This window comes from Excalfactoria chinensis, chromosome 4, assembly GCF_039878825.1.
Source record: "Excalfactoria chinensis isolate bCotChi1 chromosome 4, bCotChi1.hap2, whole genome shotgun sequence".
NCBI classification, from domain to species: Eukaryota; Metazoa; Chordata; class Aves; order Galliformes; family Phasianidae; genus Excalfactoria; species Excalfactoria chinensis.
In genome coordinates this window covers 46,019,959-46,043,673 of record NC_092828.1, presented here as the reverse complement: position 1 = coordinate 46,043,673, position 23,715 = coordinate 46,019,959, and the positions used below count along the sequence as shown (strand labels likewise).

Here is a 23,715-nt window from a genome sequence, read left to right as displayed (position 1 = left end):
GCACTGCTGCCACTCACCTGGTCTTAAAAAGCAACATTTTCCAGGAGAATGCCACCAGAGGCCTGGATTCCATCCAGAATCATGGAGCTAGCAGAGGGTAGGAAACTATTGTGAGCTTCACTCTTGTGTTGAAGCACAGGCTTGTGCTCCACACTGAAAGTAGTTAAGTGCAGCATATTTTCCAGAATGGATTTTGTCAGGTGATTGTATTTGGAGGGCTGGCAATATCTTTGCTTCCCAGATGTAGGCGGGTGGCAGCTTCAGAACTGCTGGTTCAGGTTGGATGTTAGGAAACAGCACTTCTCTGAAAGAGTGGTCAGGCAGTGGAATGGGCTGCCCAGGGAGGTGGTAGAGTCACAAACCCTGGAGGTGTTCAAGGAACGTTTGGACGTTGTGTTGAAGGACATGGTTTAGTGAGAACTATTGGTGATGGGTGGATGGTTAGACGGAATGATCTTGTAGGTCTTTTCCAACCTTGGTGATTCTGTGATCTTTTGCATAGTATGTAAAACATTCCTTACACTGCACTTGAGCTTGTCTGAAGAGTGAGATCAGTTTTTCTGTGGTAAAATTTGTTCTTGCTTTCCTGAGAGCCTGAAGCTCTTTCATCCAAGACCTAACTTTCTCCTTTGCCCCAACATCAGGGCTCTTTGGCTTTTTCTTCCATCGCCTCCTTGGCTTTTTTTTTCTCGCTACACCCAGCAAGGCTCACTTGCTTCAGTCTGCTGTTCTGCTTTCAAGGCCTCTTTTGCTGGAGGGGAGGCAGAAACAAACTTGGTGCCAAGGCTTTGCTGGCTGCAGTCAGTTCTGGTCTGAATTTGGTGCAGAATGAGAACTTATGAAGTACCATAGCAACAATAAGCAAAATCAATGAACAAAGGTGCAGGTATTGAGAAGGGAGCAGTGACAACAAGAAATGTGCATGCAGCCTGCAGTACTTAAAGCCTATTTTGAGAGCTAAAGAGCCCCTCCACAAGCATTCTTTATTATGATAAAGCAGAGACAATGAGTAAATCATAAAACTTTATTGCTAGCAAGGGGGAATTGTTTATTTGATATCCTGTATCAAAGGAAACTAGAGTGCAAATAAATACCATCATACTACATATTGATTTTTCTTTAAACCATGTTGTTACTGGCAAACAGGACTCAGAAACTGGGTTTCTTCCAACAGCATTAAAAATTAAGACCCCAAGTAGAAAAAAAATAATGCCCTAAGACTGCAAGGAACAGAAACCTGTTTGTTTTCCTTCTCTTGATACGCAGGTGCTAACAATTTGTTTTAGCCTTTTGGTTGAAGTTAAAAAGTAATTTTCTGCTGTTTACATCTGTCTGGATATGAAGTTGTACTGTGTGGGTACACTGGCATAGCTAAGTGTACTCACTGTAGGAGAAGAAACAGCACTGCTAAGAGCCACGTGGAGCAGAAATATTGGAGGGCATGAACAAGGACAAGGAAAGTGCCAAAAACCATGCTTGGCTGCTGTGAGTTGCCAAATTCACAAAACTGTAGCTTGCTGAATAAAACACGTATATAGCTCTCTGCAGCAGAGGATGCATGGTGGGAACCTGAGCCACAGACTGTTCTCATGGTACCTGAAGGCTTAGCCTACCTGCAGGCTCACTTGTGGCAGCGGTGGTTGAGGAGGAATTTCCCTAACCCTTCTGGAGCATGGGTCTGGGCTCCCATTGCCATAGAAACAGAAGTGCTCCCTACTGAGAAGCCAGCTGAGCGCTGAGAGGGTTGCCAGGGTTCATTGGAAGGCTGAGAAGCAGCCTTCTCAAGTCATGGGGCACAACTCAAGCTGAAACAATGAAACGGTTTGCCAGTAGCAAGCAACCAAAGTTCACAAGTTTACCAAATGAATTATGTTCTTAATGTGCTAGTGTTGACTTTAGGACTATTTGAGCTCTCAGCAGGTTTCTGGGGAGAAAAGAGTGATAGGGTTGTGGAGTGAGAGTGGAAAAATTGACTTCTTCTGCAGTTGCCATGGGAAAAAGTTCTTTGTAATGCTGCAGGGTCTGAGGCCTCAAGGGAAAAAGCAAGAGCAGCTAGAGCTGACATCAATAAGGAGAAAAAGATATTCCTTCTGTGTGTCTTCTGCACACTATCTGTCCAGAGTCTGGCGGATCACTTGTAAAATGGGGTGCTGCTCAAAATGCTGGGTCTGAGATTGTCCCAGGCAGCTTGCTCTGCCTCTTGAGACAGGCTGGTTTGTGGGAATGGGAGAAGGGAAAGAGGTTATCAGATCCAGAAAGGATCATCCTCTGATTGGAAGGCTTTTTAAAGTGATAAAATCTGTGATGTCTCCGCAATGCTTAGGGTTGTTTGTGGTTCCTGGACTTTGCTATTGAGAGTTTAGAGCATCCAGTGCACTGCCTTCAAGACCTGAATCAGCCCTAACAGATGATGTAAACCATATCTGGAGATAACTATGTTAAGAAGAAAAACATTTTCCCCACTGTAGGTGCTTAATACAAGGCAGAGGCTGACTGTGTGTGGGCCAGCAGCAAGCAGAGCCTGGCAAGCTCTCCTGTTACAGAACAAAAGACTGACTTGGGTCTGTTCTCCTTTGCCTTTCTGAAAGAGGCCATGCAAGTTACTTTGCTGTGCTGCTAGGTGAGTAAAATAGGCACACATATCTCTGCTCTGTGTCTAATAAGAAAAAGTGAAAGGCACTGGACAGGAACCTGCACTGAGGATTCAGTCACATCTCAGCTTTGCAGACTTCTCTACCCTCAGTGCATGTGAAGGAAACAAATGATTCTGAATACAGAACATTTAAAAAATAAATTAAAAAACAACAACAAAAAAAACTTATTTTACATGAGTAGAGGACAGAGTTAGTGTTAAAACTGTCTTACTAAGAGGGATTTTAGAAGATAGTTCTAACAGCACAGTTAAAAATGAAGCCATTTAATCACTATAATATTTAACTGCCATAACATTTTTATTTTGCTTGTCTTTCTATCTGACTTCTGGCTTTTCATGTCTGTCTGGAATGCATGTCGTCCTTGTAACCTCAACAGATTCTTCAAGAAGTCTGCAGCTAATAATTAAATATTTTTTTCTTTACGGTACAGCTAAATCAGTGGTTATTGCTAACTCTGTTAGGGAGAAGCCAATATGCTCACACTGCCTGGGGCAGAGTGAAAGCACAAGAGGCTCCCACCCACATGCCTCAGTGCTGGGATCCTCAAACAATGGGTTAGGCACATGCCTGGTAATAGCAGGGTCATCATGAAGTCACTGTCCTGTAGCTCCTGGCAAAAGGGGAAAGCAGCTGAGGCCACAAGTGAAAACCTGTGCAGATACCAAATATATACATAATTTTTATTTTTTTAATGCTTAAATATCTTTAATTTTCTTCCTCACTTCTTTCCATGAAAGAGGCTTGCTTAATATTCTTCTTCTCCAGTTAAGCATCATTATATTTCATATGGCTCATTATTAACAGAATCAGCTAGTTAACCCAAAGCCTGCCAAGAAGGAGAAAGTTTTGTGTTCAAAATGTTGTATATAGAGGAAGCAGTGGAATAATTTGTTTATTGTGGATGGAAGTGCTTTAGCACGTGCCTCACACAGTGCTCATGTTACTGCACAATACTGGAGGTGGTGTAGTTGTGGCTGGGTAAGCAGGTGAAGGAGGAAAAAAGCAAAGATAAATGTCTGCATCCTGGTTCCTATCTGAGACTGCTGCCTTTGGGCTTAAGATAAATGGCCATGCTGCAGCACCCAGCCAGAGCACACAAATCAGCAGGCGTGGGCAGAGGAACGCTGGCATTATTTGAGCCAGTAGCTCAGGACCAGCTGGCACAGCACCCAATCATCTCAACTTCTGTGGCACAATCAGCCAGCCACGTGGCATGCTTACATACCTGTGCTAGAGCACAAGGGGAAATATGAACAAAGTTATCTGTGTGCAGTCTTAGCAAACCAAACTCAAGTTACGAGGTCAGAAATACTGCAGGCAATAATTAGACCCTCAGTAGATTTACTTGTCAGGAGATTATGAAAGCCTTGGTATGAAATAATGGTACAAAGCCTAACAAGCTGCAAAATGTCAGGAACATTGGCTCAACTGAGCCAGCCTGCAAAATCCGTGTTGTTTAGGTTAATGTTTTAGGCACATTACTCATTTGAATAACGTGATGTGCGCTATTTAGGATAAGACAGAACTTTACAATAGGTATCTACAAGTTACTGCCACGTATAACTGGAAGCATTGGTCATGCAGGGTAAGAAAACAAGCCTCCAGTTAATGGAATGTGCAGTGCAAATATGTTAAGCACACAAGCGCTAAGTGCATATAGCAAAATAGGAAAAAAGATGTTGAATGCATCAGCTACAGCTAAGGATGATGCACCCTTACGTTAAAAAGTTGTCTGTTAAGGGTGCACGTTCACAAGCTCCTCAAGTACAGCAAGTATCTTAGAGGAGAAAGGAGTAAACGTACAGTAAAGGAGGCATACTCTGAGCTGTGTTTACAAGTGAGTATAACAATTAAGAGGGGGGGTTTTGTGTTTTTTGTTTTTGTTTTGTTTTGTTTTAAATATTTTCACTCCATAGAGTAAATCTTCAAAGTAGTGCATGGGAGTCATGCACGCAAATCTCATTATTCTGAAAGCTGCTTAGAAACTTCAGCCCTCAGAGTCAACATACCACAACACACTCAGAAGTAAAATTTCAAAGAGCTACAAATGCTCCCAACAATTAACTAATTTAAGGGGGAAAAATGAAGAAAAAATAGGATTGAAAAGGATTTAAAAGGGAAGAATTACAGAGGGGTTATATGTTAAGAAGGAGGTATTTGAAGGAGATTGAGAGGGGTACAGTCGGAAGAGGATGTAGTTAAGGCATTTGCAAGATTAGTTGAAGAAAAGTCTTGGTAAAACTGGAAGTAGGGAGCAAATCCTCGGACAAATGAATATCGTTTCTTTGATGTATTTGAAAGCTGCAGGATTTATACATATTCAGCATCTGGCCTGTGGACCTTAAGCTTCATCGCTACTTTTATCCAAGCATTCTTATTAAAATGCAACCATAAAAACAAGTATGTTGCATAGGGATGGATTACCCAGTCAGTGGTACTGAACAGCTGCAGGTATTTCAGCCTCAGGGGCCTCAGAGAATTAAGTGTCATAACAGTAACAGAAGTAGCAACTTGATGAGAAAGCTGGCTTATTGGAAACAACAATTTTCACAGTGTTATTACTGCTATAGAGATGGGTTGTGAGTTTGAAGCTTACATTCAAATGTGTCCTTAAAGAAAGAGGATGATATAAATATTAAAACTTTGGAGGTGGTGAGGAAAGCTATAGCATCCAAAATACACTGCCATTAGTGCAAATAGACCTTATTAACATCCAGCAGGATGTTTTTATCTATAGAAAATGTATTGAAAGTCCTAGATGAGTAGGGGGTGTGTGTACGCACTTGAAATCTCGGTTACCTCTAGGATTAGGACACGTGTAACATTCTATAGGTGCCTGAGGAACAGACTCAACCAGTCTGTTCTGCTCAAGCTAAGCAAACACAGGGTAAAGATACGTAATGCAGAGCATACACAGCAGTAGAGGAAGATAAATAAAGAGCTGAAATGGGTCAGCATGACAGCTTTCAAACTTTGTTCTCCATGGCTGTGCTGCAAAGCCCCTAGGTGGTTTTTATTTGTTTTTGCTTTGGTTTTGGTTTGGTTTGGTTTTTTTTGTTTGGTTGGTTTGGAGGTTCTTTTTTTGCATTTTACATGCTAAAATTTCAAAACAAGGGGGACAAGAAATTGATGTCCTAACATTAAGCAGACTGATTTCTAAGATTACTCTCATTTGCATTGCTTCAGTGAGCCAGTGCTACGTTCAAGAGCGCTGTCAGTGTTGAGGTTGAGTAGACAAGCACTGAGAGCTTCATGGTCATGAAAATAAACACTGTCAGCAGGATATATAAAATCATGTATTGAATTTGAAACCTGACATCGCATGAGAGTGAAGGAAACCAGATGCATCTGCTAAGCATTTCTGGACAGATCTATTTAAATAGTGTCCTTCCTGAGCATTGTAACTTTATTTAACAACTAAGGTAGGATGGTGCTGCAGAGCTAGAATAACCACCAAGGCACACCAGGACTTTATTATGTCAGAACAAAAACATTAACTTTTCTACCTTGGTATTAAAAGTCATCAGAGCGATCTAGATTTTTCTCTGAAGACTTGATCTGTGCAATCAGTGTGAACATTGGTGCTGCTGCTATTCCTCTTTATGTACTGTGATCCAGGCAAACACTTGTTCTCATAATGGAGATTGTTTTGGATAGTTGAATGTACTGAATCATTTAACTATATCCAGATCACTGAGTGGGAAACTGAAAGTCCTGGTAGACTCCTTGATAGACTGGAGCCCAATGAGGGGCCTGTATTACATAAAAAACATGAAGGGAGAAAGGAGAAAGCTAACAAAGGGTAGCAGGAAAGGAAGGCTTTGGTAGAAGATCTGAATGATCAGAGAGGACTTCCTTATCAGATGCAGCAATTTCTCGGAAGCTTACAACGAGCTATTTTAATTTTTCAACAGCAATTCAAGTTGTGCAGCCACTCATAACCTCGTAGAAGTTCTATTTAAGATAATTGCTTGCATTTTGCATGTGCTTACTCTTTCAGAGAGTGCAAGTTATTGATTGTTTCTGCCTAACAGTGCGTCTCTATCCGGACTGCAAAACAACAACTGCATGTTTAATTAGCTGCTGTAGATATTGCGTTGAAAATTGTGCCTAACCTCGTGGATGCAGGAAATTTTTAAGTCACATCTGATTAATATTCTCCTTGAATAATGAAGTTATGCTGTTCTGAAGTGTACAGCATAATAACACTGAGTTTAGAGACCATATAATCTGCTCAGATAACTCCTCTCTCCAGTGCCTATCTACCCTTGGCCATGATGCTGATAAGATGTCATGCAGCCCAGCACGTGGCTGCTGCATGGGCTGCAGGGCTGAGTTACAGCCAGAAGCAGACAAAAGCCCTGCTTCCCATACTACTGTTCAGCACTGCAGTAGGGAAATCTGGTGAAAGGACATTTACTGAATTGTGACTAGTTACGCAGACTTAAAAAACTATTGTTCCCACAAGCCTTTGTGTATTTTTACCTGTTTTCACTGTTCTATGACCTAGCTATGGGGTCATCCTAAAGAGTTAAATGCAAGGCAGTGGGATTGGGCCCTCCCACAGCTTTTGCAGTGGAATCTGATGCATCTACATGCACTTTGCTGAATTATGTGCATCTGACGTGTAAGAAAATCTGCTGTCATGGGATTAATACAAGCTAAAACATGAGATGACTTTTAAAATTCTGTATGCAGATGTGAGGCGTGTTAATGCAGGAATCACCTGGCCCACACCACACATTTGAAGGGCAGGTAGATCATAATGCAAACAGAACTGCTGATGGATGCTGATTTTTACTACTTCCTTCTTAGTGTTTTTTTGTTGTTGTTGCTTGTTTGTTTTTTTCCTTTAAAGGCATATTTTTCAACATGGATTCATTTTTTATGTGCCAATATTGAGCATTTATGAATCTCTATGAATAGCATTTCCAGTTTTAGGAATCAACCCACACTGGAGAGGAAAACAAGGATGTGAAAATCTGCATCTTATTTGCATGTATATTACTACATAATTCTGAAGGTATCAGAAGAAGCATTTAAGTGATAATTTTGATAAGGACGCTGTATTAAATGCGTGTTATTTATTCATTTTATATTTAGGTAAAGCACATTGTAAGAAAATAATTGGAAAAACTGTGGTCAAAAAGCATATGTCGTCCATTACAAAAATGCCAGCTTTTCATGTCCAGTATTTTAGGAGTATACTAATAGACACAAAATAACAGGCATTTCTTGTTCTGCGAGTAATAATTTGTCCTGTCTTTTAGTACTGTATCGCCAGGTGTGAAAAAACATCTGACTTTGTGCGTATGAAATGAATGCATATTTATGGAACACTGATTTAAAGTCTCAGTGACTGTCCTCAGGCTGCAGCCTTGGTGCTGCTTCTGACACTCAGCACCCTGCATACCAATTTAGCATTGCTAATTAGTGCTCTATTTTTAGTGTTGTGATGCATTTGTGGTTCTATGTATCACTAGTGTTTCCTTCATTTGGTAAGCGTACTGAATTATGTACTTGGCAATGCTGCTTCATCTGAGGAGTTCATCTTGATTCGAGCACCTCTCCAAAGCTGGGAGTGCATTTTCAAACTTTGTGATTGTAGTAATGATCATATAAGACCGCTGACTGGAGTTGAAAGTGCACAAACACAGCTCAGGCCCTCTTTCCGCATCCTCTGTCCTTTCCAGTGACAATCTTACTGTACTGTTCTGTATTTTCTAGTCTTAGTTTGACTGAACACCATGTATACACATTTGGCTTGATTGGGTGAAGGGTGAAATCTAAGGGTGAAGTCTTGGCTCAACTCAAGTCAGTGGCAATATTCCACTAAGTTTAAATGAAGGTATTTGCCCCTACTAAATGCTTACTATCGCAAGGGCTCTATAATTTGTTGCATAAACATCACATAAATAATAAAAAAAACCCTTCCACTTGTCTTCAGAAAAGGGAAATTCCTCACCTAAGGCAAAAATCTTTGCTGCCAGGTTTCTGTGGGAGAAGCTGGCAGAGGTAATCCGGCAGCCATGGAGTATTCTGGGATTAATTAGACATGGCCTAGATACATGCTGGAGAGTATAGCTCTGACCTAAATGTTGCAAGGAACAGTGCCTCTGTCTCCTCCTTTGTGTTAATCAACCCTGACACCAAAGGCTTAGCAGGGCAAGTTGGAAGAGAGATTTTTCATAGAAGAAAGAGAGGCAAATTGTTAAATTAATTTTTATTCATTCTATAAATCTACTCCTTCATATCTAAAATATATTGAAAGTATGTTTTATCTTCCCCTGTTCTGTAGGTTAATAAGAAGACAAGTATGGGGTTTTTTTTCAAACAATTAACCAAGAAGTTACAAAAGCTCTATTGAGAATCACCATGCTGTACAGATTTCCTACAGCTTCTACTTTGTCCCAGAGCACCATTCCAGGAGGGAGACCAAAACAAAAAAAAAACAAAACAAAACAAAACAAAACAAAAATTAATTATACTGTTGCCATGTTCAATTATAGTGATCTTCCCATGTGTCAAAGTTGTTGATAGTAAACAAGAAATGGAATCAGCTTCGTTTTGACCTAAGACTTACAGGAGCATCTTTCCTTACTCAAAGGGTCAATTAATGGGAATAGAAACAAATCACTAACCCTTCGGTTCAATTAGAAATGATGTCAATTGGAATGAGTCTTTGACCACTTAATCTGTAAACTGCAACTAGCTTCTCAACCCTCTTTTTCAAAAGGATGTCTCCAAGTTGGTTGAACTACTCGGAACAAAGATATAGTTAAGGCAGTGTTAAAATAAAAGTGCAAGCTGGAGATCTGCTTCCAGCTCATCATATGCACCTGGGAATTTCAAAACATATTTGGCTTCATTGGACTACCCAGCCAATTAGTTGTTAAGTGACTGCAGTCAAGCATTAGAAAAGGGAGTTGAATGGCAGTGAACTGCGAAAGCTGGAAACCCACAATATCTGAAGATAGATGAAGTCCTGTCACTGCCACTATTACTTGTCACAGGTGACAAAAAGGCAGTGGAGTTCAGCTTGCCAGGATGATGACTTTATTAAAGTTTTTCACCTTATTTCAAATTCTTTTAGACGTGTCTAGGAATTTTGCCTCTTAAGACGTGGAGGGGTTACCCTTCAGTTTGGGAAAAGAATGTAAAGCATTCAAAAATAAATAAATAGATAAGTAAAAAAGTTTATGTGTACATATGCGCCTATATTGATGCCTGAGCTAAAACTGTATGAGTTGGAAATTGTTTAATTCATATCAAGTAAGGATAAGTATGTAACTAAATAACTTTGGATCTGAGTAAAGGGAGAAGCTTCCAAAAAAAAACCCAATACATCTGCATGTTATACTAAAAACCTTATGAAATCTTCTCTTTTTTTATGATTATATGTAATGAAAGCCTTGAATGTGTGCAGTGTCATGATCCAACAGATGCTAGCTGCTACCTGCAATTTCACAAGCCATTCACCATAAAACATGCCTTTTATAACAGAATAATTTCACTGAATTACTTAATCAATATCACTTGGTGTCAGATTATATGTAATAGAAATAATCTCTTGCTTAAGAATTTCTCTCCAAACAGCAACTCAGTGAGAACAGGGGCTCCTTAGCATCTCTGTGCTCATTCATGTTCACTTGGAATACTACATGCGCAGCTGAGAAATCTGCAAGAAATTAAGGAAGATTGGATTTGCCTAGCAATACTTCAGTTTGGTAGCATAACTGCTACCAAGACTTCCAATACTAAATCTGTGATGGAAGCTGTGTATAGAACACTTGGCATAACGGATGGTGACAGTCGTATTTCAGTTGTCAGTGTGGGCACCATACCTTATGCCAAATACCTTCCCCATTCCCAAGGCATCCAAGGAACCCAGCTGGAAAATAAGTCTGACTTCTCAGTGATGTTACTCTGTTCCCACTGTTTCAGTCTTAATGCATAAAACTGCCTCCTGGGCTGGACTTTCACAGTAATTATTAATTGACCTTTTGTGTCTATGTAAAATGAAGCAGAATACTCTTTCCTCTTGCTCATCCTGTGGCTAAGGAATAACAAAAGGTGTTTGGCAACTTGCAACTGTTGCACATCGATGTGCAACAGCGACAACATTTGGTGGCCCTTCTTAACCTGTCCAGGTAGCTCCCAGGGCTTTATCTTCTGTATAGCTGACATGTTTGACTTCCCAGTGCTTTACAAATTATTTTTGTCTTCAGTAAATAAGCTTAACTTTGAACATAAATTTATTCAATGTATATTGTTATCTAGCCAATTGAAGACCTTTAGCCAACATGGCACTTATAACTCCAAATTAATAATGCCTGTTAATTTATGTTAGATTATCAACAGTTTATCAATAAATAGTCCAGAGAAGTAGGGAAGCCTACGCTATTTGTAGTTGTTTGTAAAATATCTTGTTGTATCTTGAATGTACTTTAGATCATGATAAAACTGCCCATTTTGTTGAATTAGCTCCACTAATTTGTTGTATTTTAAAAGTTTTTAGGAAAAGTAAATTGGCATCTGAAATGTGGGTGTTTACACCATTTACTGTTTCAGCATAATAGAAACTGCAGCAACATATCTCAATTTTCCCTGCCCTAGATTCAGGAAATGATGCAAGTTAATTTCTGCTGTAAGTGCTCAAGAATATGTCAGCCTGAAGGAGGATATTTTCTGGATCTGAAATACTGACACATCTGGCTCGAAATACAGGTGAGAGTTCCTAAAATAAAGCTACTTAGAATATATATTTTGTTCAAAATGTCTGAGCATCACTTAGTATCATTCCAGTTCTCCTCAAGCTTAAATAAGACACCCACGTACCAGACCATTCCATCTCCTATTTTAACGAGATCCAAATCTGTCCAGGATTGTCAACAGGCATTACAGTGTAGATTTCTTGGGGGGACTTGCAAATCCAAGAGAGGTTGCATTTCTATAGACTAAAGCAACATTAATCATACAACACTGGCCATAAACACTGATTGGTAATCAATAGCAAAGAGTGCAGCTGAAAAATAAGCATGTGGATTTTTTTTTTCTTTTACAATCCCATCAGTGGAACATGGGTGGAATAGAGACCAACACAAAATAATGAGCTCACCTACTGTTGTTGTGTAAGAAAATATAGGATCAGCTAGAGGTGATATTGCAGGAGGAAAACTAAGTAGGCATGACAGGAGTATGGGGGCTAAATATAATGACAGGAACTTCACAACGCGTTCTTTGTAAAAGTGACAGAAAAAGCAAAGGAGGCAAACTGTGCTGTGCCACAAGTATTAAATCAAATCATGAGATACTGAAGAATAATTTTTGGTAAGACACGCGTTGCTAAACCTCTGGCTCAAGGAAAAAGAAAGAAAGATAAAAGGGAATTATAGGAAGAATTGTATTAGGGACTAGTTACCATGAACACCCAACAATGAAGATGAAGGGCATCTCAGTCTAATTTGCAAGAACATGTATTAACTATTACTGAGAGACACTTATTTTATGAAAGTACATTTAAAACAAAGAAATTATGAACAGTTTTAACACCTGCAATTCAGTTCCTTCCTATCAACCACAATATCCATACGCTATAAATTTTTAGGGTATAGCTTTATCTCCATGTTAGTGTATGTCAATCTCTGTCCTTCTGAATTACCCCGAGTGGTGAACTCTGCATTAACCCTGAGTCCCTGCACTGAGGGCAGGGTGAGCCAGCTGATGGCAGAAGTCAAGATCTGGCACTGACAGATCTCTGCAAATGCCCTACATAACTTCTCCACAGGTGCCAATGGCCAGTTTGTGTAACACTCTAAACAGCTGTATGTAAGACTTTATCATCTTTCTTTGGAGACGATTGCTTACATGCAAATAACCCTAAAAATGTTGCTGGTAAAGCAAGAAATGGTTGGAAAAAGGGGCTGAACGGAAACAAAAGGTTTTGCTAGAGCAGGAGTAGGAGTTGAAGGGAATGTGTTCAAGGGCCAGCCCTCCCTGCAATAGCCCCGCACCTTGTTTACCACTGCCTGCAGTCATGCAAAAAAGTTCATCATTGCCTTTGTCTTCTACCAAAGCAGGACATGGTGGCAGATGGAAGGACAGACAGATGGCCAGGGTGCAGGGCCTGTCACCAAGCCTTCCTAGACCCTTTCTGGGCACCAGACTTTTCCAGCCCCAGCACATTTTCTTTCCATCTGCTCTTTCCTCTTCAGTGAGGCTACTAAAGCTCCCTCCCATGTATAAGATTTTTGCATTAATGTATTGTAGAAACGTTTGGGATGCTGTGATGAAATGCACATGAAGGTATTAATCATAAAACTGAGAAATGTATTATAATATGCAATTCAAGACATAGCAATGCTGATGCCCTTTAAAAGCCATGTTAAAATGAAACTAGCCCTCTTGTGTTCAGGGCATTCAGGTAAGAAAGCGAGCCCCTGTCAGCCAGCTGGTCTGTTTCAGCACTTTATCCCTTAACCAAAGCATGCCCAAGTCTGCCATTCTGTTATTGTGGAGTGTATCCTACAGTGAAATATCACACTTAATGAAACATCAGCAGTTAATTCTAGAAACTTCTAAAGGAAGTGGGAATGTTCAAGGACTACAGTCCGCTGTTAGTCTCAAAGAACCTGCTTGCAGACTCACTGAGAACATTGTGACTGCTCGTGGCACTCAGCTGAAGGAAATTGGACTTGGAGCTGCTGACGTGACAAGGGAGAACTGTTGGAAAGTTCTCTGCAGATGACCAGAATTGGGAAGTGGGGGTGTGGGGAGGTTTCAGTGCAGTGCAGCCTTTGCAGCAGCTTGTCATGTTATGGAATTTTGCACTACATGATTTACGTTGTGGTAGGTATTAAGGTTTTTAGGAATTTCCTATCAAAGTCTGCATTAATGCACATGCAGAAGGCTTTATCGTGGCCAAAATTAAGGCCAGCATCCAACACTGAGCTTCCCCAGGGCTGGCAACTGTGCAGGGTTTTGACATTTGGCACTGACCCTACTGCAGACATCATCCCCCAAATCCCCAGCAATGAGGCCACTGAGTGGCTTAGGGGGATTGGTAATTGGATACCTCACCCCAGGTCACTGCAGCCTGGCTTCAGGAGCACCGAGGGCTTTCCATGGCTCAGATACCACTGGGTGGTTATTTGGAGGTATATGCAGAAACCCGCGTACTGTTTCAATGCAACAAACAGCAGGCAAGTCCACATATAGGCACAAACATTATGACAGTTGCCAGCCTGCTAGAAACGTTTGAGTGACAGAGTATTGGTCTGACAGAAGTTGATTAACTCCCTAATAACAGATGGGATTATTTCGTGTTCAGTTTTAGCTGGATGCTCGGAGCACCAGGGGCCTGTACGGTCTTTCACAACTGAGAGAGACAATATTTTGTGTTCAGCCCTATCTCCCTCCAGGTCACAAATGACTTTTTGAAGTGTTTCTGAATGTTACTGGAGGCAATCTGAGGACAACATTAATTTGAGTTTTCTATCTTAGCCGTATGAATTCAGCAAGAGCAAAAATATATTCTGCAGATATTTTTAGGCACTTTCTTACATAGGAGAAACTAAGAGCACAGCATTTGAAACCTCAACCAGTCCCTGATGAAGATAAATACCTTCAGTGGGCTGGAAGAGCAAGCAACTGGAAAACATTACTGCCAAGGTCAGTATTAACCTGAAGCCTCTAGAGTCAGATCCACAGCCTGATCGAAAGGTCGGATGTTGGGAAGAATTTCTTCTCACAAAGAGTGGTGAGGCACTGGAACGGGCTACCCAGGGAGTGGTGGAGTCACTGTCCCTGGGGGAGTTTAAGGGAAGAGCTGATGCAGTACTTAGGGACATGGTTCAGTGGGCAAGGTGGGGATGGGCTGATGGCTGGACTGGATGATCATCTTAGTGATTCTATGAAAAAGGTGGCTGATGAGGTGAGCATAAGGTACAGCAGAATCCTGGCAAATGCACAACAAAACTCTTGGTTGCTCTCGAGCGTGAAGCTCTGTGATGGTGATGGATGTGTCACTCATACGTGAGTTTCAGCAGCACGTAAGCCTCCACTTAGGGAAAAAAAGAAAAGAAAATAAATTCTGGTGGGCAGCCTCATAAATGTGCAATCACGTCTATGCAGTGGCACGCAGGTCACAGCTTGACAAGGAGCAGCAGAGCGGTATCACACAGCCACAGCTCTGCACAGCGCCAGGAGGGATTTATGTTCTCCCTCTTCTTGCATGCACGTAGAGCACCAGCACAGCAAACAGAAAGGGATCCCAAAACCAAAGAATAAAACAAGGGAGGTGACAGCCTTTTGCTGTAGTAAAGTCTCCTGGAAGTGATGAGAGCTAGGAGAATGCTTCCAGTCCTTTTGCTTATGGAGCTTCACCATGTGTGGCCCCAGCCTGCCTCACCCTGCCAGGCTTTGTCACTCGAGAGGCAACACCCCTGGCCTCAGGGGAGAGACTATGGGGAACACTCGTTTAGATCTGAGGATACCACAGCTGCTGCCTGCCCTGTGAATGCTGTGCTCTTGTGCCTTGCCCCCCTGTCCTGCAGCAGAGAAGGATCACAGGGTGTCACAGCACAGGTACAGGCTGCACCAGTAAACAAAGGCTCCTGCTCCAGGTGTGTCAGCTACAAAGGTCAGCGGGTTTGGTCCGTTTCCCTCTGATGTGATCCTGTTCAGAGTACAAGATCCTGTTGTATTCCTGCAGTGCTTATCGCTGAACAGTAATATTCAGGATTGTTAGAGCTTATGGTGTTGAAAAAAGATCAAAGTATGCTGAGAGTACTGAGCACAGAGGGAAGGAAGGGTTTTTACATGGGAAGAACACAGGTTTTACATGGGAAGCGTTCTCTTTACGTCTTGGCACTTCGTGCAAGACTCAGATAATCAGGTTTGGGTGTGTGTGTGTTTTGACAGCCCTTCAGGGAAGAAATAAGATGCCAAACTCTCGGCGCAGAAAATTACTAGCAGAATACATGCAAAGCTGAGAGCTGATAAGATCTCTGTAATCTCCTGCTTAATCTGCTGCCCTCAAGAAAAAATCTGTTGACTTTACACACGGGCTGGCCTGAGCGCACAGCAGCGAGGCGCTGCCCTGGCTGCGTCTGATAATTAACGGGCTCACGTTAACCAGGCTGCAGGGAATCACTGCGGCCAAACGCTCGCAATTCAGTTTTCCCCACCCGGTGACCCGAGTGGCACACGACAGGGGGAAAAATAAATAAAGAGAAGGAAAGAAAAGCAGAGAAACCCCCCACCCCGGTGCCGTGCGGCGCCTGCCTGCAGCAGGTGCGCGGGGGGCACCGCCGAGAGCGGGGTCGGGAGCTCGCAGAGCGCGGCGCCCTCTCCCCGGTGCGGGGCGGCCACGTGGAAGCGCGGCTCCCGCCGCCGCCACTTCCTGCTCGCCTCGCCCCGGCCGTGAGCCCGGCGGGGAGGCGGCGGCGGGTAACGGGAGGAGGGGAAGGGAGGCGGGGAAGGGGGGAGGTTTTAAGGGGGAAAAAAAGAGAAAGGAGGAGAGGGAAAAAAAAAAAAAGGAAGAAAAAAAAAAAAAAAGAAAGAAAGTTTGTAGGCGCGGGCGGGAGGAGAGGCGCAGAGCAGCAGCGGGCAAGGAGTGGGAGAGGCGGCAGCGGCGCCGAGCCGTGCGGGGCGGGGGGCGGAAGCCCGGTGGTGCGCGGGGCCGGGCGCTGCGTGCGCGGCGGCGGCGGCGGGAGGCAGAGGGCGGACGGGAGGATGCGGCTGAAGCTGGGCTTCCTGCTGCGCGCCGTGCTGCTGGCGGGCAGCTTCTTGGGGCTGCTGCTGCTCTGGTCCTCGCTGTCTCCCCGCGCCGAGGAGCCGGCTCCCCTGGGACGGGTGAGTGCGCGGCGGCGTCGCCGGGCGGGAGGGGGCGGCGGGCGGGACGCGGCGGGCACGGGGCTGCCGGGGGGCGGCCGGCCGGGCCGCGGCCTGCAGGCCCGAGAGGGGAACGCCGAGCGGCGGGGCCGGCCTCCGCCCGGCGCCGCCGTAAGAGTGCCCGCGGCCGGGCTTGGGTCCCCGCGACCCGGCTGGGCCCCGCCGCGGGGTGGGAGGCGCGGGCGGGCAGTGTCCGGGGCCGCGGCCCTGCCCGGTTCGGTGGCGCGCCGGGCAGCGGGCGGGTTGTAGCTGGGGAGCGCTCATCGTTCGCACGGCCACGCCGCTGTGCGCCGTGCGTCCCGCGAGGAGCTGGAGCGTGCCCTAGGGATGCCCCCGTGTAGTCCCTCTCCCGCTGCCCCGCAGTTGCCAAGGGTGAGCCAAGCAGCGGGTTGCGTGAGGGGAGGTGATGGGTCGGAGGGTCTACGAGTAGGGCTTGGGAAGCTGTGGGATGGGCGGCGGTGACGAGGTGCGGGCACGGCGGGGCTGGAAGGGTCCTGAGTCTCCGGAGGTGCTTCAGGGGATCAGGAGACGAGAACTGCAGGCAGGGGCTGTGCCAGCTTCGCCGGGTGACTGTCAGCGGCCCCTGACAGCAGGGTCGAGGCAGGAGTTGATGTGCTGTCCCACGGGGAGAGCGGGTGTGGGACGGCTGGTGCCTCTTGGAGGAGATGAGCGTGGAAGAGGCTGGTCAAGATTACCGCAGTCTTGGAGAAGTCATTACGGTTTACAGTGATTATTTTAAAAGTGATCCCTTATGATGTGTTGGCTAATGATCTCGGTTCTCTGTAGTGGGCTGCTCTGGATAATTGTCAAAGGGCAGTGAGCTGACATAATTTTTGCTATTGAACAATGTAAATGACTTTGGACTTCAGCAGATGCTCTGTCTTCTGAAGCTGTTACATTTTGCTGTATCGTGGCTGTTACTGCTGAGATAATGGGCCATCGTGCTTTTTTTTTTCCTTGAGCTATACAGTTTATTAAGTGGTGAAGTTCCTGTAATCTGTTTTTTTCAGGCACAACATGGGCTACTCTGTGTAGGGAGAATCCTTCAGGAATTTTATTTGCAAATCTCCTGAGAAAAAGTCAAGAAATAAACATTTTGCGTCAGAACCGGTTGAGTTACTCATCCTGCATAGGAAAGAGAGAAGACCTGCTGGCGAGCATCCTCTGGGGGAACATGAGTGGTGTGCCAGGCAGAGCAGTGCCTGTACTGGGGTCACTGCCTTGATGTGTGCAGGTGCTATTAAGGACCCCTGCCCCTTCTTAAAGTATGACCACTGGATGCTGAAGAGCTGAAGCCACATCTCTAGTTCTGTTGATGTGCTGGGCCTAACTTGGGAAGCATTTCTAGCTTGTCTACGTGGCAGTGAAGGAGTCAGAAAGCAGCTCTCTGTCCTTGTCACCTCCCTCCTGGCTGGAGGAGGAGGCATCCATGATAGCCACCTCAGGAAGTAACTTGGTCTTTGCTAGGAACAAATATAATTCTCTCAAGTAAACACTGTCAAAGATAATATCTAAACAGAATACACGGTTCGTTAGCAAGATCAACTATTTACTTTCAACGTGATGTGCTCAAGAGTGAGGAACACATTATATCATTATTCTCTAGGAGATGGCAGTATTATTTGTACACAGGCGCCTTGATTTGCACTCTCCTCCTCAGCAGCCTCTCAGGCAGTGGGTACCAGAGAAGCCTCAGTGCCACTCATGCTTCAAGGGCAGTAGGTCCATGTCTGGGCAGGAACAAAGCTCATGGTGTGTGTTGACATGGGGGCTGCTCTGCTGCACCTGTGCCTGCCTTGGTACAGTTCCAGCTCTCTGCTGCTCAGGGTGTTCTGAGGGCTGGTTCCGTGAGATGTAAGGCCACGCAAGTGTGTGTGTTTGCTCTGCTGTTAGCTGCCAGAAAGTTTGTTAAACCGGAGATGACAGAGTAATTCTTCTTCCCTTACATCACCCTCCTTTGCTTGCGAAGGTCTGCCCAGCAGTAATTCAACTTCTCACAGCTGACCTTGGGCAGCAACATCCCCGCTCTGTGCTGTGAGCCCAGGCATGGCTGAGAGCACAATTTTAATAACAGCCAGGCATTAAAGAAACAAAGATGAACAAAGAGCTACCTTACTCTTTTTATCTTCATAGCCGTGAATCTTTTCCTGCTTACAGCAGCAAACACAGATGGGATAGACTGTAATACTGAAGATTTTGTAGCAGTTTATAACTACGTACCTTTTTTTTATATATAAAAGCGTACGTTCCATCTTCAAATATTGCTTTTATTTTTTTCCTACTGATCTTAAAAGATTTGAGTGATCTTTCTGAGAAGCTAGATTACTTGAGATACAGAGCTTCCAAAGGAAAAGTGAAAGTGGAGAAGTGGCTATTTAGGAAGGAAATGAGAACATAGTTAATTTTATCCTTCCTTTCTGATAGAAGACTACCACAGATGGATATATTCACTGCTATTGAGAGTGTGTTCAGAACTTGGGGAGACAACACGCTTTCCCAGATACTCGGCCTGTAGAGCTCTGTTTCTGCAAGATGTGATTCAGGGACAAAATGTTTGTGAGATTCAGGGGTAGGCTGAGTAAATAACAGATTCTGTAGCAGTAAGAACACCTGCTATCGGGCAGCAAGGATCGCAAAGGTACCAAAGCATTAGCTAGGGGCGCGCAAGCTCTTCTTTGCAGCTGTAAGAAGAGATTAGACTAAATCTTGGTAAGGTTATCGTGTATGTGTTGTGGAGTCTCCAGGATGTTTTCTGTTTATGCTTTTCTGAATCAAGGACGATGGTTTTGAAGCCAGCAAGAGACAAGTGAGGCTATTCACTGTAAGAATATTGCTGCAGGGAGCCCAGCTATGGTGCTTGCTGGTCCCAAGTGAGATATGTTGCTAATGATCAGCCTCAGAGGTACAGCCTTGCAAATTGGTATTGCCAAGGAGAGAATAGGGGCTGGAATGCAGTAGGCAGAGCCAGTGGGCTGGAAAGGTAAAGAAAGATTCAAGGCTGAGAAGTTGACAGTGGCGTATCTGAGAGGAGCCTAGTGTAAATTGAGTGTAGGTCAACTTTTAACTCTCTACATCTGACCAATTACAAAGATTTAAAATGATCACATCAGTATCAAGATGCTTTCAGTTAATTTTGTAATAAAGATTTTATTTATTTGTTTAAGATTTGCTTAGCCTCCTCAAGGCAGTGCTTGAAATACAAATTTGCATGCTTATGGATTAATTGGCAGCAGTGTAATTAGCGGTCTCCTGCTTCTTCTGCTCTTTTCTGGACTGCTGCAAGGTGATCATAGAAGTTGCCCTGTTTGTTTTCCCATAGGAAGAACAGATAGTAGGAAAGTGGTCCAGCACGTTTTATCATCCATAGCTCAGGAAGCTTATAAAAGATGTGATGGAGGTATGTGGCTGACTTTGCATCGGTCAGAAATGTGGTGGTGAGATAGTAAAAACCATGAAATAAATTCTGTATTCTGAACTCGTCTCAAGTACAGGAAGGAAAACTTCAGCGTGTGCTGCAAAGCCTGGTATTCGGGAACTGAGTACTTCATGTTTGGAACTCTGCAGCATTCCCCAGTGACTGTGAGCCATAGCTACTGTATCCAGGCTGCTGGTGGGCTTGCAGGCGAGACTGAGGTTGTCACCAGCCACTAGGGCTACGTGCTACAGTTCTCATGTGGCTGCCCAAAAGTATGGGATTTATGATGTGGCAGAGGAGGAGTTAGGAAAATAAGGAAAGCAAATGGAATTCTTCAGAGTTTTCTCGTGACACCCCTTCTACCCTCACTTTAAAGGCCACTAATATCCTGTGTGCCTTAGCTGAATTGTCACTGAGGACTTAATGACAAGTTGCAGACTGAACTTGAAGTGTTATTGTGATTTAATTTAGATTCTTCGCAGTGGAAGTCCCGGTGAAAATTCATTCCACTCCCTTAAGGAATAACAGCAAATGTGCTTAGAAGAGAAACTGAGAATTGGGGAATTTGATGTCACTACTGGAGGAAATGCAGGAGCTGAGCCTGGAATCAGATGATAAATCTAATGCCATAGGAGGAGTTGTGTTCAGCAGTGATGGGATTCAAGCATAAGATTAGAAATCCAAGTGGTAAGTCAGTGGTGCACCATGGCAAGCAGGTAGTCGGTCTCCCCACAATTGCTTGCTGTGGTTAGCTTCTCTTCAGTCACTGTCCTATTTACTGCTCTCTGTGGTTGGGTGAGACCTGAGACAGAGAGTACCAGGTTGGCTTTTGCCACTTTTGGTATGGAACTTTTGCATAAGGAGGCAGTGGGCTTGCTGCAGCCTAAGCACTGCTGCTTTAGCGAGTAAGCTTTGCTTCCTCCCTTCCCATTTATCACAGCAGTCTTTAGTATTGCTAGTGACAGTAATAGGCAAAATGTTTTGAGATATTAAATGTTAATTTTTTTTAATGTGTGCTTTCATCTAAATTGGCTTTGAAAAAGCTTGTAAAAATCTGTCACCCTTGGGAGAGTGTAAAAAGCCCAATTTCTATCTTATTAAAAATGAAGTCTTTTGTCAAATGCTTCCAGTTATGTTACAGAATAAATGACCACAAAGTGGTTTTTTGAATAATGTGAAGAAATGAATAAAGCCCTACATAGTTTCTACAGTTTGGATATACATGCGCAGACTGTATTAAAACTTCCTTGAACTTTTTTTTTTGTCATTGGAATCACTACTAATAAGTTAAGTAAATAACTCATTATCTCAACTCTGTTAATTATGTAGAAAGCTATTCTTCTGCAGGGAGCAGTTTAGCACCATTTAATATGTATGTGACAAGATGCCTATTGTCCTATTCTAGCCCCAAGTATTACCATTTGTGACTAATGTAAACTAAATAACAGCTGAAAAATGGCAGATGCTGGAGTTTGCTTTTTAAGAATCCCATTGCTGGAAAAGAGTTCTGGTTAGTCCAGGAACCTTTGCATCTTAATGGCCACACAGTGGGACATTAAAAATAGCATGCTATGAAGTCCTTACTTTAAAAGGTGTGAAAATCTGGGTAACTGTTCTGTCTTTATTTTAGAGGAACTGAATCAGGAGACGGTGGCTGAGGTGAAGCAGTGCGAATTCTGTTATTATTAAGTTCAGCTATCAGACAGGGTCCATTGGGCCATTAGGGTGTCAGCCCAGAGGGGAGCATCGTGCAGAAGCGTGTGGGGGTGTTTCATCACGTGGCAGAGCAGCGTGTATCCTTCCCTAACCCAAGCTCTGTAGAGTTAAAACTGCTTGTACTGGGCTGGCATTCCCTAATGAAAAATGACAGTATCTTTGTCCTATTTTTGTCAGATATTAAATCAGCATTACGGGAGACTGCCAAGTGGAAATAGGGCAGGATAAGCTGTTACGTTAATAGGTTTGACTTCTACCTTGAAGGGGGGTGGATGCTTTTTACAGAAAATAGGCCAAATAAACTAAGAGAAGGATTCCGAGTCTGGTAGCAGTTACATTTAATTACTAGATTTCCTCTGTAAGTGTGGAAGAAAAAGTCTGCAGTGAATGATTAGTTTAAAAATAGAAACATGCTGCTTAAAAGATCGCCTCCTCCATCAGCTTTCTTTAATCATTTTCTGAATTAAAGGGAATTTATCCTGCGTGAATCTGCTTTTACCAGCCCACCTCCACCCTGCAGTGCTCTAGATTTAGGCACTGTTTTGGCGAGTGAGGAATTTTCTCCTTGTGATTAATAGCAACACCCAGGCGGTGTGTTCAGAAAATGCCGTGCACCCAACAAATGGGAGTGGCACGCAGCCAGCAGTGTGCATCTTGGCAACCTGTGATGCTGTTCAGGCTTAGATGTCAGGGCATACTGGTCTTTCAGCCAAAGCAGGTTTTCAAAGGGGAAAATGCAGAAGTTGGGGTAGATTTCTGAAAAGTTAAACTGTTAAGCTTGTGCTCAATAGTAGGTTTCTAGATTGGGTTTTCCTAGTGTAACTGTAGTATCCTCCTTGAAAGAGCTGTGCACCTTTCTGAAGGGCTGTCTTATTAATAATTGCAAACCAGCCAGAGGAGAAGAGTGATGTTTGTAGTCAGTCTTCAAGTGATAATCTCTATTGTGCTCTTCCTATTTTTGGTTAAATGGTTTTGAAATGTTTGTTTAATCATTTGATATCTCATTAGAATTGGTAGGTCTGAAATTTGAAAAGTCAAGTTCCTTGCTTGCTGCAAGCTATTAATGGAATAGGTTGGTACTTTCCTAGCGATGCCCTTCATAGCATAGAACTTCTATTTTCTGGAAACCCATGAAGTTGCCATTTCATTCACTTGCAGGAATAACAATATTATCCTTACCTGGCTAGGTTGATGCTTACATCGAAAGCAAAAAAAGGGTACTTTTTGTGATGAAGAGGTGATACGTTAGAAAGGATTGTATTAAGCAGATATACCTGAGGAAAGGAAAGCTTTTCACTTCCACTATCAAGGACAGAAAAATATTAGAGTCCCTACTCGGCTACCATTTTCATTTCTTTCATTTTCGGACTTCTATTGCTGCAGGCTAGTAGGCATCTTATCATTTTGAAGGCTTTTTTCTCTGCACATGTATGCATGCTTTCTTGCAACTCACAAAGCACAAGTTGTTTTTTGTTTGTTTGTTTGTTTTTTTCCATATTGTAATATTGTATTTATTTCGAGTTTCTCTCTTATTACCTTTTCTTGAATCCTTCATTCTGATCACTGACTCCAGTGAGAATTGCTCTGGCTTTCTAAGCTGCAGCTCATTTTCTTCTGATTTCCTAGTGGAATGCTAGGTTGCAAAGAGCAGCAGCCAGCATTGGTGCGTGATATTCCTCTGAGCAGCAGGAGGGGGTTGGAGGAAGGTATGAGGTAAAGACTGTGTGATGGTTTATATACTGTTTACATTTGGAAAACTTTCTTTACAGCTGAAGGTCTCAATATATAACTGTTAGTGAAATTAAAGCATGAACAGATGGTGCTCTGCCCACAAAATTTCTTATTTGTTTTGTTGTCTTAAAAAAAAATTGGCAATGAAAATGACTTAGCAATAGCTGTTCTGACTTAATACTGATTATTTTAATAATGCAGACGGTATTATGTTGGCATGTTTTAGAGAAAAAAGTGAAATATTTTGAATAAAATTGAATAGTTTTCTTCATAGTTGAACATTTTTGTCAGAACTTCAGGATTAAA

General features: G+C 43.2%; 1 protein-coding gene across 3 annotated transcripts in view; it reads left to right on the top strand.

Annotated features, from left to right (window-relative positions):
* The first annotated feature begins 16,229 nt into the window (after nucleotides 1-16,229).
* GALNT7 (polypeptide N-acetylgalactosaminyltransferase 7) overlaps nucleotides 16,230-23,715 on the top strand; it is a 64,837-nt gene continuing 57,351 nt past the window's right edge. The window contains exon 1 of one of the 3 annotated variants that reach the window (XM_072335558.1): nucleotides 16,230-16,508. In XM_072335558.1, coding sequence (XP_072191659.1) covers nucleotides 16,389-16,508 — 120 coding nt within the window. In that variant the 5' untranslated portion in view covers nucleotides 16,230-16,388. Of the gene's footprint in view, nucleotides 16,509-16,784; nucleotides 16,920-23,715 lie in introns of those variants that run through there. The other 2 variants (XM_072335557.1, XM_072335559.1) reach the window with 2 other exon arrangements.